Here is a 15,528-nt window from a genome sequence, read left to right on the forward strand (position 1 = left end):
CATATTGTGGCAGACCTTCCAGCTCATGGTTGATGGTGCCATCTGTCAAAACTCCGCTGCATTAATTTGAATTTCATCCCTTCTCTTTTTCTGTTTGATGTCTCTACTTCAGACCCCTGAGCCTGAAGCCAGGTAATACAGCCATGTAGTAAAGCTACTGCAGACTTTTCTGGAGAAGAAACAAACACAGACTGAAGGAATTCTGTGTGATTGGTAAGCAGTACAACGCTGAAAGATAACTGTTCATGACTCTTTGTTGGGCAAGCACTTGCGTAATTACAGGTGAAGCCTTAAGAGTTGGCTGCAGTTCTGATGGCATCTCCCAGACACCACCAATACTTGTTCTGCCTGTGACAGCACTGACCCTCTGAAGTCACTCATTTTCTTCCTCTGCTTTACTGTGGCTATGGCCTTAATAGGGCTTCACACAAATGCACAAACCTGCGGTTCCTGGATACAGAGTTGAAATGCTGTGTTTGAGTCTACTTTCATGTTTCTACTGCATAGTGTGTGAGAATATGTACACAAAGGACTTGCAGAATGTGGTTTAAGATTGTAGCAATCCGTGTACGGGACATTGCCTAGGGACCACCTTCTTTAGCATACACTGACCCTCATATTCCACATTACACACATAAAATATCCAAATCTCAGGATTATATTGTTACTAAGCAGGTATGGTTCTAGAGTTCAAGGTGCCTAATGCTATCCTATGAGAACATCAGGCTTTTAACCTGCCTTGGTGCCTCTGAAGGAGGCTTTGCCATACCCTACGGGAGTAACTTGTAGTCAAATTAGTATTTATCATTGTACTAGTTGTTTTCACTTTTTGTCTCTATCCTGCAGTCTTTGCACAAGCATCCCTTGACAGCTGTTGAAGTTTGAGCAAGTAGGAATCACATAGTAGTGCAGTCAGTGAGAAACAGACGTAACTTCTGTACAAGCCATCTTGGATTCCTTCCCAATCACATTTATGTGTAATATAAAACAGACCACTAGTCCTAAGCAGGATGGAATTGAAAATTTTACTTTTTATGTTCAGCATTATCTAATGTATGCCACATCATAGCTGGAAATGTAAGATACAGCAGTTTTCAATTTTTTTTTTCTTGATATTATAATTGGCTGCATATTTTAAATTTGCATCATATGTTTTTAGTGGATTGAAATAAAGCCCTTGAAATTTCATTGGTGCAGTATTGTTTTCAAACCCACTGAAATTAATAATAAAACCACCTCATTTATCCTATTCTGGGTCTTACCAATCAGAAAAGGCATTTTTCCATATAAGATTTATAAAATATGGACTTCCATTCATGTACTATGGCAGCATCTACATTATCTTTCTTAACACTTTTGGTAACATGTGGTTGATGGTTGTTACATCCATAGCCCATTTTGAAACTTAAGATTTGTACAGGAGGAAAAACAAAAAAGCAGATAACAGCAGTTGTAAAAGCTGTTAAATGTTCATCCCTACTCTGTCATCTTCATCTGCAGTGCAGTAGAACAAAAGAGTGAAAGCAGTCGCTGCTCTCAGCTGCTCCACATTGCTGACCAGCTCTGCTGCCTCTGTCCAGCACAGTGGTACACCCACTCTGTGCACGCAAGCCCTTTGGACCTTTGTTCCCAGGATAACTGAGAATTATCCTCAGCTACTGTTATTTCCACGAAGGCCTGAATTAGCTCCTGCCATCCTTAGGATCAGCGAAGTGGAAAGGACTGATGGAATTTTTCATATCAACCATAAACACTGAATGCTGCATCAGTGTACCTGAGGATCACAAGTACTCGTTTTCCTATATCATCACATATGTTACCTTGTACTCTGCTGATGATAAATTACTGGAAAGAAATTCTGTTTTTAAGGAATATGAAGAAAAGATATAATCCTGAATACAGAGTGGTATTGAAACAACTTACAGATGTCATTTTAGTATTAAGGTTTCCAAATACCAGACAAGAGCTGTTACCTGACTCCTTTATCAAGTATGATAAAGAGGTATGAGAAGAGCCTTGAACACCCTTGAATATTCTTTTCAGAAGTAGTCGTTACACCTTAAGAAGATTCAACTGCCAAGCTGCTGCAGTGTTTATAAGCATAGTTTCATACACGTTTTTTTGAGGTCAGCTCTTGCTGTTTCTGCCTCAAAAGCAGAAACTGTGATACAGTATTACTATTTGAAACAGGCTTTGAGCAGTTGGGTTCCCTCATTATCATTGCCAAGACTGACTATTAGAAGTATGGTAAGTATTATCTGTGGGATGCTGTTCATTGGACAGTATAACTAAGCAGAATGTAATTATAGACAAGGAGAAATAAATACGAAATCTCTAGGAAAATATACCCCAATCACCTTTCCCTTCAGCCTTCCATTGCACCTTAATATTCTTCCATTCAATAATTGCAATAAAAAATGAATTTGTGTGCCCTTCGACAGCTTTATCAGTGACATAGAGAGTGGGATTGAGTGCAAGTTTGCAGATCACACTTAGTTGAGTGGTAGAGTTGATACAACAGAAGGAAGGGATGCTGTCCAAGGGGACTTGAACAGGCTTGAAAGAGTGAACCCATGGAAAATATAATGAGGCTCAAAAAGTTGTTGCACTGCAGTCACAGTGATCTCAAATATGTGTTCAGTATGGGGGAAGAACTTGAAAGCAGTCCTGCAGTGAAGGAGTTGAGGGTGCTGGTGGACAAAAAGCAGGACATGAACCAGCAATGTGTGCTTGCAACCCAGAAGACCAACTGTTTCCTGGGCTGCATCAACAGGGGCGTAGCCAGAAGGGAGGAAGAGGGGATTGTCCCTCTCTATTCTGCTGTCATGAGGCCCCATTTGCAGATCTACATCCAGCTCTGGGGCACTCAGCACAAGAAAGATGCGGAGCTTCTGGAGCAAGTCCAGAGGAGGACCGTGAAGATGACCAGAGGACTGGAGCATCTCTCCCAGTAAAGAAGTCTAAGGGAGCTGAAGCTTGTTCAACCTGGAGAAGAGAAGGCTCTGGGGAGACCTCATTGTGGCCTTCCACTATTTGAAGGGAGCTTATGATCATGAGGGAGATGGACTTTTTACACTGTTTGATAATGGTAGGATGAGAGTAAATGGCTTTAAACTAAAAGAGAGGAGATTTGGGTTAGATGTTAGGAAGAAATTCTTTATGCAGAGGCGGTGAGACCCTGGCATGGGCCAGAGAAGCTATGGGTGCCCCATCTCTGGAAGCTCTCAAGGCCAGGTTGGATGGGGCCCTGGCGAGTGGCAACCAGCCCATGGCAGGAGCTTGGAACGGAGTGGGCTTTAACGTCCCTTCCAACTCAAACCATTCCAAGATATGACGTATTTTCTTAGACATGAAGTAATTCTCATCAGCCTTTACTTTCTGCATTAATTTATCACTTGTAAACAAAACATAGGATGATTTGGACAGAGCATTGCAATTGTACTACACTAAAGATTTCCCCTGTCAGAAAAACTCCAGGCACTTGCTAATGGATGGCTTCACTCAGCAGGGTACTGCTCTGTCAGTGGCCTGACAGTCAGACTCCCGCTTCTAGACATTCTCTGCTGGTAATCACTCTACCTCCTTCATATCTTATAACCATACATTCACTTAGCTGCAAAGTCATAGTTCTTCCCGGTTTCTGAAGCAGTCTCTCTCTTCCTTCCTTCTGATAAAATCTCTTCAAATTCTTTTGCAGTGCCTTGACCCTTTTCCCAGCTAGTTGGACATGATGATGATAATAGAGAGCATGAAGTGGATGAACAAACTGACAGTTCCTTGCCCCGCTACAGTTCTTAACCTTTTAACACCACAAAACAACTAAGGAACAGAGCAGTATCATCATCGAGTGCTTCAGGTTTCCTTGAAATTTTCCCAAAATACCACCAAACAAAAACTCAACTAGTTAAGTTAGTACAAATGCTCTAAGCTTAGATTGAGAGACAAATACAGACTAACCTAAATATTTGGATTAAGGTGAGCTATCATCGTGGTTAACAATCTACTTTGTAATGACTTGAGTAGAGGTAGGCATCTAAGTCCCCATTTGCATCTATGCCTTAATAATTTACAGGATGTCCTATAGAGATTGCATATGTATAGAAATTCTGTTTTATTTCAAAATGAAGTTAACTTCTACAGTATTTAGTAGTTTCATGTAGCAAATCTATGGAAGGCTTTTAGATCTGAACTTGGGTTTTGATTTACTCAGTTGTTCATCCTTGCTAATCTGGGAAGACATGTTGAGGACCATGGCTTCTGGGGACTTCTTTTAAGGGAACCAATTCATACCTGCCGTTAGTTACAAGAATCAGCAAGAAAAATGAATTCTGTGTGTTAACTAAGCCAAAAACATGCTCTGCTTTGGAATGCAGTTCCAACCTACATAATTTCTCATTTGTGTCAGAATGATCAGGTTAGAATTTATCCTCCATCTGGTCAGCCAGAAGGTTTGTTGTTGTTTGGTTTTGGTTACTAAAAGAAACACTTATTGGGTCAAATCACATGCTTGTTTTCACAACAGTCAGTGTTGTGCTAGTCAATTAAAGCAGAATATGGTGAAGTAATCAATATCAATTCTTGTTGCAACTCCATGAATTTCAGCAGAACTTCTTCAGTGTCTCTTTTTTTTTTTTTTCCCCATTTGCTATGACTACAATTTAATGAGTTTGTTTGGACATCTGTATTTATATCACATAGAATTCCAGCTCCAGCACAAAGGGAAACAATTGCTCTTTCTCCTGAGCTGTGAAATACAATTGTTTCCTCCAAAATACTCTCTTCTAGAGAATATAGCATGTGATATCAGTGTATATTTTTTTTTATCACATGTAGGCTTTTAAAAGTGTTTCAGAGTGTAAAAGATTTCTTAGTGTAAAAGATTACTTAGCAATAAATTTGTACCACCCAGAATAAAAAGTGTATGCATAAAGTTCATAGCTGCAAAGCTGCCCTGTTGAGTAGCTGCAGTGTTAATTCATAATTTTAGAAAGACAGGCTAATTACAGAGGAGAGGCATACTTGTGGAATAGCCCTGAAGAGTAGCTTTGGACTGAGTGCTCAGGAAGAGTTAGGATGGTGTTGCAGCAGTTACCTTCATGTCTTGAAGTGCTAAAAAAACCAGCAAACTTTCACTTACTGCTGGAGAGCTTGTTGTAACCATCATCTCCTGAAGATGAATTTCATCTTCAAGTGAGAGAAGAGTTAACTGCCATGTTTGGAAAGAGTGGTTTTATAGAGTCTCACCTTGAACATCTTCTTTTTCCTTGAGCCTGCTAGAAAACAGCATATTTTCCTGCAGTATTATTTTTCAATATCGTTGCTAGTGCAGCACACTGCAGGAAGTTATGCTGTCTGAAAAGGTTAGGCCGTGTCTTTCCCCGTGGCTGTGTCAGGCTCAGGAGCCATGCATGATGAGCCAGCAGCAGAGGCCAGATAGAGGAAGATAGATAAGTAGTATTCAGGTGTCTCATTTCCCAACCTTTGGTGCTTCCTGGGATTAGGCTATAGAGAACGATCCCAGTAAGTGGTCATCTGCATCACCAGAGGAATCTCAGTGTTGTGTTTGGAATCCTTGTCTTGGAATCCATCAGCTTACAATGCAGAGGCACAACTTGGTGGTTCTTGCCTCTGCAGAAAGTGTTGCAGTTGGTGCCATGCCACTTCAGGGGAAGGTAGAGTCTACAGCTCGAGGCTGAGCAGAGGTGGTAAAAGATCTGGCAGCCTGTAGGAACTAACTAATCTTTCTTTTCTTTGCACCTGATCCATATTAAAGTCATGAATTTTGGTAAATTCCATCCAGGCCTTACTAGGCCAAACAGTGATTCTCCAGGGTTGGTAAGGTTCATTCTCCTGCATCCAGCAGTCAGGTATGACTGACTTCATACGGTTAGCTAACTGCTTCAAGATTTACATGTCTGCTATATTTATTGCACAGGTTCACCTCTGATTTCTCTTTTGGAGGATTTGGTTGCATAACACAGTTCTGACATGCCTTAATTAGGCTTAGAACCACTTTACTAGTGACTGTGATAAAGTCTGGCCTGGCTCATCTTCCTCTGAATTCTTTTGTGCAGCATCTTAATAACAGAAGTTATTCTTGAGCACTGACAGGTTCCATAGACAGACATCCTAAAAGCATTCTGGTGCCCAAATTCTGACCAGACATGCTAAACATGTTTATAAAATCAGTGGCAAAATGCAACTCAGAATGTGCAACTTAGTGCTTTGCTCTGCTTTAATAACTTTAATAACTCAGTGCTTTGCTTCTGCTCCCAGTTCTGTGTGTTTGCTCACTTTTTGCAACTAGTATTACATACTATTATCTTTACAAGAAGATTAAAACAAACAAAAAAAAAGATCTAATTTAACTAGGCCTGTAAAACATCCACATGCCCAATGGAGGAGTAATCTGTATTCTTCCATTTTTTTTTAATCTAACAAGATGTGCAATGAATTCACACTGTAGGCTCTGGTTTTTGTATGGCATCTATCCCCCAGTTGGGTACACAAAGACGATAAGGCAGTAAGTGCCCCATTTTTAATGGAAACTCACCAAACAGTTAAAAGCTAACTTTTCCATTTTGAAGACTTCCTCTGTCAAAGTGTGCATGAACAACTGTTGGTTTACAACTTTCGTGCTCCAGCTTCTCCCCTCATCATGCTTACAGCAACATCTAGTGGTGAGATTACCTCACGACAGTGCCCTACTTCCAGAAATATAGTTCCATTTACCCCCGCTAAACCCTCGTTTCCTCTATTGTCAGTTTGTCTTCAGAAGTTGAAATGAATATGAACCACAACTTCTTTAACAGAACTCTTTGATGGCTGCAGTATAATCTCTTTTTACTGAAAGCCTTTCTGATATTTTCTGCTAAGCAAGAAAAGCAAATCACAATAGGAACAATAAGACTCAGCTTGCTGGTGATAAACTTGGGTGAAATAATGTAACACCAGCAGTGGTACAGGATAACATTATTTGTGTGTATGAGACTGGTTTATTGATTAAACTGGGACAGGGACCTGCTTCTTCCTCTAGAACTGCTGTCAGGTCTGCAAGCTCTGAATCACAGCCTTGAGTGCAGTGGCTGGTCTGCTAATCCAGCAGTTTCTAATCTTACTGTAATCAAAGATCACCTGAAAAAAAACATTTTAGCTGGTCCAGTTTGCATGTAATTGTTTATGATTTTTCTTACCTGTTTACCTGTGCTTGGTTTGATGCATATCATGGATAAATACAGCTGTGCTATGGCAACCAATTCTTTCAGGTCAAGACATCACCATACTCAGTTATGCTCCTAGATTAAGGTTAGATTTCAGAATTTCGCAGTAGGATATGTATGCATTTCTACCGTGTGCAACTTCTGATTACTGCATCTGTGTCTCACAGAAGCGATACATAGAGCCACAGCAGACATGTTGTAGTGATATATCTGGGATTTCTGGACTTACAATAGCATAATAGAAGTTACTCTGCATAAAGAGTATGTTTGATTCTGTGAAGTTGTAAGAAGTATTGGGCAGATGTAGAATATCCTCAAAATCTGTCCACATTAGAATTTTGGGTGAAAAGAGAATGCATCCAGAAAACACATATTGCAGGAAAGAACAAAAATGTCAGCAGTTAACCCTCCCCTGTCCAAAATGGGACGAAGGCTACCACGCTATGTATCTCAGTAAAAAAGTGGTGGCAGTGGGTATCAAAGCTGTGGGGATAGCTGATGGCATGGAGTCCATCCATAGTCTTCACACAGTCATAGAATGGCCTGGGTTGAAAAGGACCACAATGATCATCTACTTTCAACCCCCCTGCTATGTGCAGGGTCACCAACCACCAGACCAGGCTGCCCATAGTCACATCCAGCCTGGTCTTAAATGCCTCCAAGGATGGGACATCCACAACCTCCTTGGGCAACCTGTTCCAGTGCTTCGCCAACCTCTGTGTGAAAAACTTTCTCCTAATATCTAACCTAAACTTTCCGTGTGTCAGTTTGAAACCATTTCTCTTTGTCCTATCACTATCCACCCTCATAAACAGCTGTTGCCCCTCCTGTTTATACGCTCCATTCAAGTACTGGAAGGCACAATGAGGTTTCCCTAGAGCCTTCTTTTCTCCAAGCAAAACAAGTCCAGTTCCCTCAACCTTTCCTCATAGGAGAGGTGCTCCAGCCCTGATCATCTTCGTGGCCCTCCTTTGGACCCGCTCCAAGAGCTCCACATCCTTCCTGTGCTGGGGGTCCCAGGCCTGGATGCAGTACTGCAGATGGGGCCACACAAGAGCTGAGTTGAGGGGGACAATCACTTCCCTCTCCCTGCTGACCACTGCTCTTTTAATGCAGCCCAAACACAGTTGGCCTTCCAGGCTGCAAGTGCACACTGCTGGCTCATGTCCAGCTTCTCATCCTCTATTTAGAAATTTGTTTTAACGTGGCAGAGGAAAGCAAGAAGTATTATTCAAAGATATATTTTAGTCAGTATGACAGTTGTTAAATGGTAACAGATTAACAACCAGAATGCACTAAAAGAAATCAGTATCTTCAAATCAGCAAGACTTGTTCAGTCAAACTATTTAATATATAACATGTAACATGAAAGTAGTTGGGTGAAGTTCTGGGGGCTGAGGGGTAAGAGGTGAAATTAGGTAAATGCCTTAGTAATCCTTCGGGACCTAAGTGATAAATTGTGTCAGGTGCCACTGCCTGCCTTCACACTAGAAACTGGAATCACTGTTATTTGAATACTAAGAAAAAATATGAAGCTACTTGGCAAGTACTGCCTCCTGTTTATTTTCATGGAAACTACAACCATTACAAAGACACAATATCACCATTTGATAGAGCAAATTTCCAGCCACAGAACACCCTTTTTCAACACAGTCACCACCATCAACTATGCAATTTCACCAGTGATGAAAAAAGAGTGCATGCTGTGCACAAGCATTGGTGTAGGTGACCCACTGTCACCAGTGCTGAAATGCACCACCCATTGCCTCACTGTGCTCACATCCACTGGCTGATCTCCATAAGCATTCAGCAAGCATCAATGACTGTCAGTGGGTGCCATTTTTTCTGCAGAGAGGAATGTGGTGACACACTTTTGCTTCATCTGCACTTCCATGTCAGATACCATTTTGTCAGAGTGCCCCTCTACTGCCATCTGTTGCACAGCAACAGAATACTGACTGTAAGGTTCAGCCTCTCCTGCCATATCACAAACATCTGCCTCTAATACCATGGACCAACGTTGCAGGAGAGGAGGCATTAGTTCTATTGTGTTTTTCAAAATACTGCAAAGAAATGGATCTTTCTTTGTAGTGGACAGAGAACAAGGATACAACTTTGCTGCATAAAGTAGTGAACATCTCACTCCCTGACCCTTTCCACCAGAGGCCACACCTAACGATTGACAATGGCTTTATGATACAGCCCTATTACAATCATTGTAGGTTTGACACCAGAGAAACAGCCCACCACAAGAAGCCATTTTGCAGACTCAAGCATGGAGCTTGAAAACTCAGCTCCAACACCATCAAAAATTGTAGCTGCTGCAGGTACTGTGTTCACTGGCACACAGGGCTTGTCAGCTCTGCGTTGGACTATCCATGTGCTGGCATAATGCACTAGTCTCCTTCTCTATGCTCTTACAGTACTCCATTCCTTGAAAACACAGGCTACAGAGCAAAAATTAGAGACCTCTTTTTTCTTCTGTAAGACAGCCTGCTTCCTTACATCAGGTCCCCACATAGTAGTTAGCATCATACTCAGACCTGAGGTTCATGTGGCAGCATGACTATTCAGCAACTTTCTTTGATGGGACCATCTTTGCAACAGCTTTCAGAAAGGCTTAAGCCTCTGACAACTGGAGGGAGACCCAAAACATAATTTCGAACTATGAAGTAAATCTCTGACTTTCAGGCAAACAGCTACTGTGGAGTTAACTTGGGAACTTTTGAGCTAACATGCTGGTTATAAAAATGCTCTGTCTGCTTTCGTTCAACAGCAAAGCATGTGTTACATTAAGGAAAAACCTAATGCAACAAAGGGCAGCGTACCCCACCTCTGAGAGAGCCATTGCTTGCAAATAACACACTAAAAAATACTCTAAATCTTAAAATAATGAGATAGAAACTTTTCCAATCAAAAATTTTATTGATATTCTTGGCAAGTTAATAGAAATTTATGATCTTGGTCTCTCTTTCTTGCCCTTGTACAAGGCCAACAGAGAAACATTGGCTACTTTGACAACCTTGAAGCGAACTCCAGGAATGTCACCAACGGCGTGACCCTTCCGACCAAAACCAGCTACCAGCACTTCATCGTTTTCCTGCAATGAAAAACCATGCAGTTACAAAGCTATAAACAACAAGGCATCTGAAAGAATCTGCAATAAATCTGAGCCCCAGTACAAACTTTCTAAGGAAAGGAAAAGAAACACTGAAAGCTTTCAATAGGCACAGATTAATATCCCCTTCAGCGTTTTGGAAAGGGTAATTTTTTGCAGCAGGAACACTGAAAACTGTCTTTGCCAACCAAATGGAAAGTAGAAAATTGCCTCTGATGTCTTCTGTCTCCCTCTTCAGCTACGACATTAAGATACACACTGTTCAGAATGATATGTAACCTTGTCTAACCATGTGCTAAATCCATCAATTCTGTCTTTCTTTACCTTAATACACGTATCAGTCAGTTCCTGGGTATCACTCACCTCAATGAAGTTCAGGCAACCATCGTTGGGAACAAAGGCTGTTATTTTTTTGCCATTCTTAATGAGTTGGACTCTCACACACTTCCTGATAGCAGAGTTAGGCTGTTTAGCTTCTACTCCACTAAAATGGAAACAGCAAAAAAATTGTTTCATGAGCTAGCAGACCCTCACTGCACCACAACATATTACTGTATTTTTTTTATGTTCAGGCTGGACACGTATTTTAAAAAGAGAAAGGTATCACTGATGCATGTAGAGCTACTCAGTACTAAAGTACTAATTACACAAATACCTCATCTCCTACATACCCTAACTCAGCAAATAAAGCTAAAAAATAAGAAGCCCTTAGGTCTTAGCTCTAAGAAAGCAAAAAATCCCACCACCCACCCATCCCTATATTAGGTCTGTAACAAAGTACTGCTTCACTTCTTAAACGATGTTTATTAACCTAGCAAAATAAAGAAGCAATAATCAAATGTCCCAGAGTTTGCTAACGCTATGTGCTGTGTAACAAAATACATGAAATAAAGCAGTTTACGCTCACTGCTTCCCCGCGGCCTCTTCCCGAGGCCCCGCGCCCGCCGTCCCCAGTCCCACCCCACGGTCCTCCCCCGGCCCCGCACCGCAGGCTCACGCACACTTTCTCCAGGACGATCCCCTTGGCGTGGGACGCGCCGCCGAACGGATTGGCCTTCAGCGCCGTGCCCAGGTGAGCCTTCTTGTACTGCTTGTCGTGCCACTTCTGGTCGCGGCGGTGGCTGCGCAGCTTGCGAGCGGTGCGGAGACCACGGCACTTTCCTGAGAGAGGCGGGACAGAAAGGTGAGGAAGCGCTCCGAGGCCCAGCCGCCCCGCCGCCGCCCGGCCACGCGGTGCGAAATGGCTGCGCCGCTTCCGCGGAACCACGGCGGCGCCGTCAGGGCCGTCAGGCTCCGAGATGAAGGAAGGAACCAGCCTCCGCCAACCCCGCCGCCGCCGCCGCCGCCGCCCCGCCCCGACCCCTTAAGCCCAGGCCCCGATTCCCCGGGCCCCCGGCCCTGCCCAACCGCGCTCACCCATCCTACTGCCGCGGCTGCCGAGCGCAAAAGGAAGCGCTTCGCCTGCTGTGCGCCGCCTAGCTGCGGTCGCGAGGACCCGCGCGGGCTGCCCGCGCCGCGCCTGACTAAAAACGCCCGGCAGGCTCGGGGCGACCTCGCCGGGCGGGGCGGCCGTGAGCTGCCTGAGGCGGGGCGTAACCGCTTCGGGCGCGTGCGGAGCTGGTGGGGGGCGTTACAGAGCCCCGGTTCGGTAGTTTAAAGAGATTAAATTCGTAAGGATGTTTTAAAATCTTACAGAGTATCAGGACTAATTAAGTGTATAAAAGCTGTTAGGAAGGAAATTGTGACGGAACGCACTGAAGCAAACGATGGTCTTCGATGCGTTAAGGCAGTTGCTCGGTAACGCGCCAAGGCTTAGGTGTCATCTGCGACGGGGACGTAGAGCCGCGCCGGCTCTTTCCGGGGAGCTGGGGACCGCCCGTCACCAAGGGGGCGCTGTGAGCTCGCCGGCCCTCGAGCGGGCGCCGCCATTTTGCCACTGCGGAGAGGCGGGGGGAGACCCCAGTGTGCATGATGCCTTTGTGCTCCGCAAAGTGCTCGCGTGGAGCTGAGGGTCCGTTCCGCTTGCTCCATCCGCTAGGGTGTTGTGATCTCCCTTCTCCGTGGGAGATCAATGCCATGACACAGACTGCTCTATTTTTTCCTTTTTTTTTTTTTTTTTTTCACTATAGTCAGTTATAGGATCACAGAGTGACTTGGATTGGAAGACATCTTAGAGCCTACCCAGTTCCAACTCTGTTGTGGACACGTTGCCCTCCCCCCAGATGAGGCGGCCCAGGGCCCCATCCAACCTGAGGCCTTCAGGGATAGGGCACCACAACCCCATGACAGCTGTGCCAGGGCCTCAGCACTCTCAGTGTGGAGAGTTTCCTCATAAGATCTAACCTAACCTAACCTGTGTGGTGTAGATGGTTGAAAAGCTCATAGGCAAATTAGTTTCCAAGAGGAGATTTCGCTGAAACTGGGATAAACTTTTTCTAGATAAAGCCAGTTTTTTTGCCCACACTTTTGTTGTATTTCAGGAATCAATTCTAGCTGTTTTTGAACCAGAGGAGCACCTTATCTTAGACTAGAAAAATACTAATGTTTTCTGAAGTGTTTGTACAGTTGCTTATATGTCATACTTTGTTATTTTGTTAGGCGTGTTACTTTAAAAAGCTGTTCTGATCACAGTAACCTGATATGTCATCTGAAGGTAAACTGTTGAAAATAAATTGTGCCATTGTCTGCCTGAGGAAATGCCCTCCAAAGAGATAAATTATCCATGTTTAAAATTATGTCTGCACTCTCGTTAGTTGCATGCAAACTCACTGTGTATATAATCACTGCAGCATCAGGCAGAACAGCTGTCATCTCTAGGCCTCCGTCAACATTTATGTAATCATCATCTTTGACAGAAGGCTTGCTGAACTGTGGTGACACACTTGAGGGTGTGTGGAAGGCCAGGAATGCTGGTTGGCTTACCTATCGGCCTTTGTGATTTTTTGCTTTTCAAACCACATGAAACTCTGAATCCTTACTCTGAATTACCAACTACTTTCTTAACTACCTTTTCTGCAAGATAAATGCCGAACAGTAAAAGCAGGAAGAACAGATCCAAAAAGAGGCACAGTGAGATCTGTGTCTTCTCTCTGACTGCTATACATTTTACAGCAGAGGTGTTTGAAATAACCATGTTGCTAAGAAATAAACAAGTGATAGCAGCTTAATCATGACAGTGGAAAAATTTTGCATGAAGAGTAATCCTAAGCAGTATCTTATTGTCAGATGGAGAAATCATGACAATAAACAGTATTTTAGTCTTCTTATTTGAAATAGTAGCCAGTCAGCCCACTATAGCCCATCTTGTGAGATGTAGACAAAACTGTTATTGTTGGTTTTGTTGGACGCATTTATGGAACTGAATGTAACCCTGTGTGTTCCATGAAGCAGAATTTGGGTTTTGCCCATGATCCTTTGTTCACCCTTTGTCCACTGTGTATGTATGTAGTTGCAGATTAAGGTACATTTGATTAAGCTTTGCTTGTCTGTGTGATTTCAACATAAAACATGCAAGTGTACACAGTAGCTTGTCAACCAAATCACAAAAGCTCGTCTAATCATTTCTTACTCAAGACTACTGCATAGAGGCTCCATTCAAAAAGTTTTCTTTACAAGCTTCATAGAAATTTTGTTGCAGAATTGGATGTTTGTCATAATTTTTCACAAGAACAAAGTGTATGCATATGAGGGCTTCTTTGCTTTCAGTATAGTCTGTTTATTCTTGAGGCTCAACCAAAAGGAACCTTTTTAAAAATGGCATAGAATGCTTTATATTATCAGCAAATACCAAGAGATAAGGAAAGACTTTTCTTCATGTTCATTGCTTCTCTCAGTTTGTCAGGTGATGACTGCTAGTTAGTGAATTACTACCAGGATGTGCTAGTAGTATGTAGTGAGAAAGTCAGTATATTTTCATATTGGTTTAACCTGTGTTAGCAGTTTGGCATTATGTGTTCTCTTAGTTGTCTGCAAAAGAACCTCATTTCTGAGCACACAAATACGTACTTTTCTCCTCGTTCTGTGAAACATGGACTGAAAAAGCATTTTTCCTGTAAGACTGCAAGCCCCACAGAAATATGCTGGCAGAAGAAATACATTCTGTTGACAGAGAATGGACTTTTCATTGAATTCAGTCTATAGTGACTTAATTTAGCTGTGGTCTGCTAAGTGTTGTCGATACCATTTTATCTCCATTTCTCACCTCAAAGGATGCATAGTTTGTTAATCTGTGCAGAAAGTATTTGTATTTCAGCACTTTTCATTCTTAGCATTTGCTCCTGTACTGGTGAAAAATGAGCATGTACAAAATACCCATATGTGTGAAATCCCAAGGGACAAATAGGAAGACTGTGCATTTTTATTTAAAAACAAAACAAACAAACCAAAAAACCCACTAAAAAACTCAAAAACTTGTTTAAAAGGAACTATGCATCAGGGATACTAAAGAATTTAACATGTCCTTTATTTTAGTGACTTACTAATTTTTAGAAATGTGTGTGATACTTCTGTCTCCTTTCATGATTTCTTAAAGTGCTCAGTTGAGCCACTTGTCTTTACTGGTGTATTTATTCTGCATTTGGCATCATAAATTTCTGGTGTTTCATGGAAAATGTTGAGCTTACTGTCACTTGTTCATTATTTTTCACTGCTCTCACTTCATTTTTCATGTGAGGACTCTCATAAGTATTTAGATTCCACCTTAAATTGGATAGAAGCAGCATGACTCTGGACAAACAGTTGAGAGATTTTTAAGATTAGTGAGTACTCTCTGTATCCCTGAAAGAGAAATGAAGATGGCAAATCCTTTTGAATAGTTACAATGCTAAAGCCCCTATCTTAATCTTGTATCTGGAATGCAATAGATAGGAGCTCTTAATCAGTGAAGTAGGTCTTATTCCGTGATCACATCAGTGTGTAGCTTACATTAGCTGCCACAAAAGGCATTAACGTGCCTTATGTTGGGTATAGATTGGGTATGGTGTATGAACAAAATACACTGGTGTATAAAGGCAGCTGTTGGCTGAAACTGGTCATGGCTATCTCCTGCCTGGATATTTAAGTGGAAAAGTGTGCAGCATGGCTGCAAATGTGAGTTGAGCGCTAGTCTGAATCGCCTCTGAAGACTGATCTTTCAAGAGTGGGCTGCTGATGCTGAAGGCTATACTAAAAAGGCATTTCTGTCAAAGGTTT

At 42.5% G+C, this 15,528-nt stretch overlaps 2 protein-coding genes across 4 annotated transcripts in view; one reads left to right on the top strand and one right to left on the bottom strand.

The window, feature by feature from the left end:
• ATG10 (autophagy related 10) overlaps window positions 1-1,188 on the top strand; it is a 79,725-nt gene extending 78,537 nt beyond the window's left edge. For all 3 annotated transcript variants that reach the window (XM_085212876.1, XM_085212878.1, XM_085212877.1), the window contains one exon: window positions 113-1,188. The gene's annotated coding sequence lies outside the window, so the exon portion shown is untranslated. The remainder of the gene's footprint in view (window positions 1-112) is intronic.
• Window positions 1,189-10,125: 8,937 nt separating this feature from the next.
• On the bottom strand, window positions 10,126-11,909 carry RPS23 (ribosomal protein S23). Its single transcript, XM_085212879.1, has 4 exons — window positions 11,755-11,909; window positions 11,340-11,499; window positions 10,702-10,822; window positions 10,126-10,320 (listed from the first exon to the last, which is right to left on the bottom strand). The coding sequence occupies exons 1-4, from the start codon at window positions 11,756-11,758 to the stop codon at window positions 10,174-10,176; spliced, it is 432 nt and encodes a 143-aa protein (XP_085069005.1). The 5' UTR covers window positions 11,759-11,909; the 3' UTR covers window positions 10,126-10,173.
• Window positions 11,910-15,528: the final 3,619 nt, after the last annotated feature.

This window comes from Meleagris gallopavo, chromosome Z, assembly GCF_905368555.1.
Source record: "Meleagris gallopavo chromosome Z, MGAL_WU_HG_1.1, whole genome shotgun sequence".
NCBI lineage: Eukaryota > Metazoa > Chordata > Aves > Galliformes > Phasianidae > Meleagris > Meleagris gallopavo.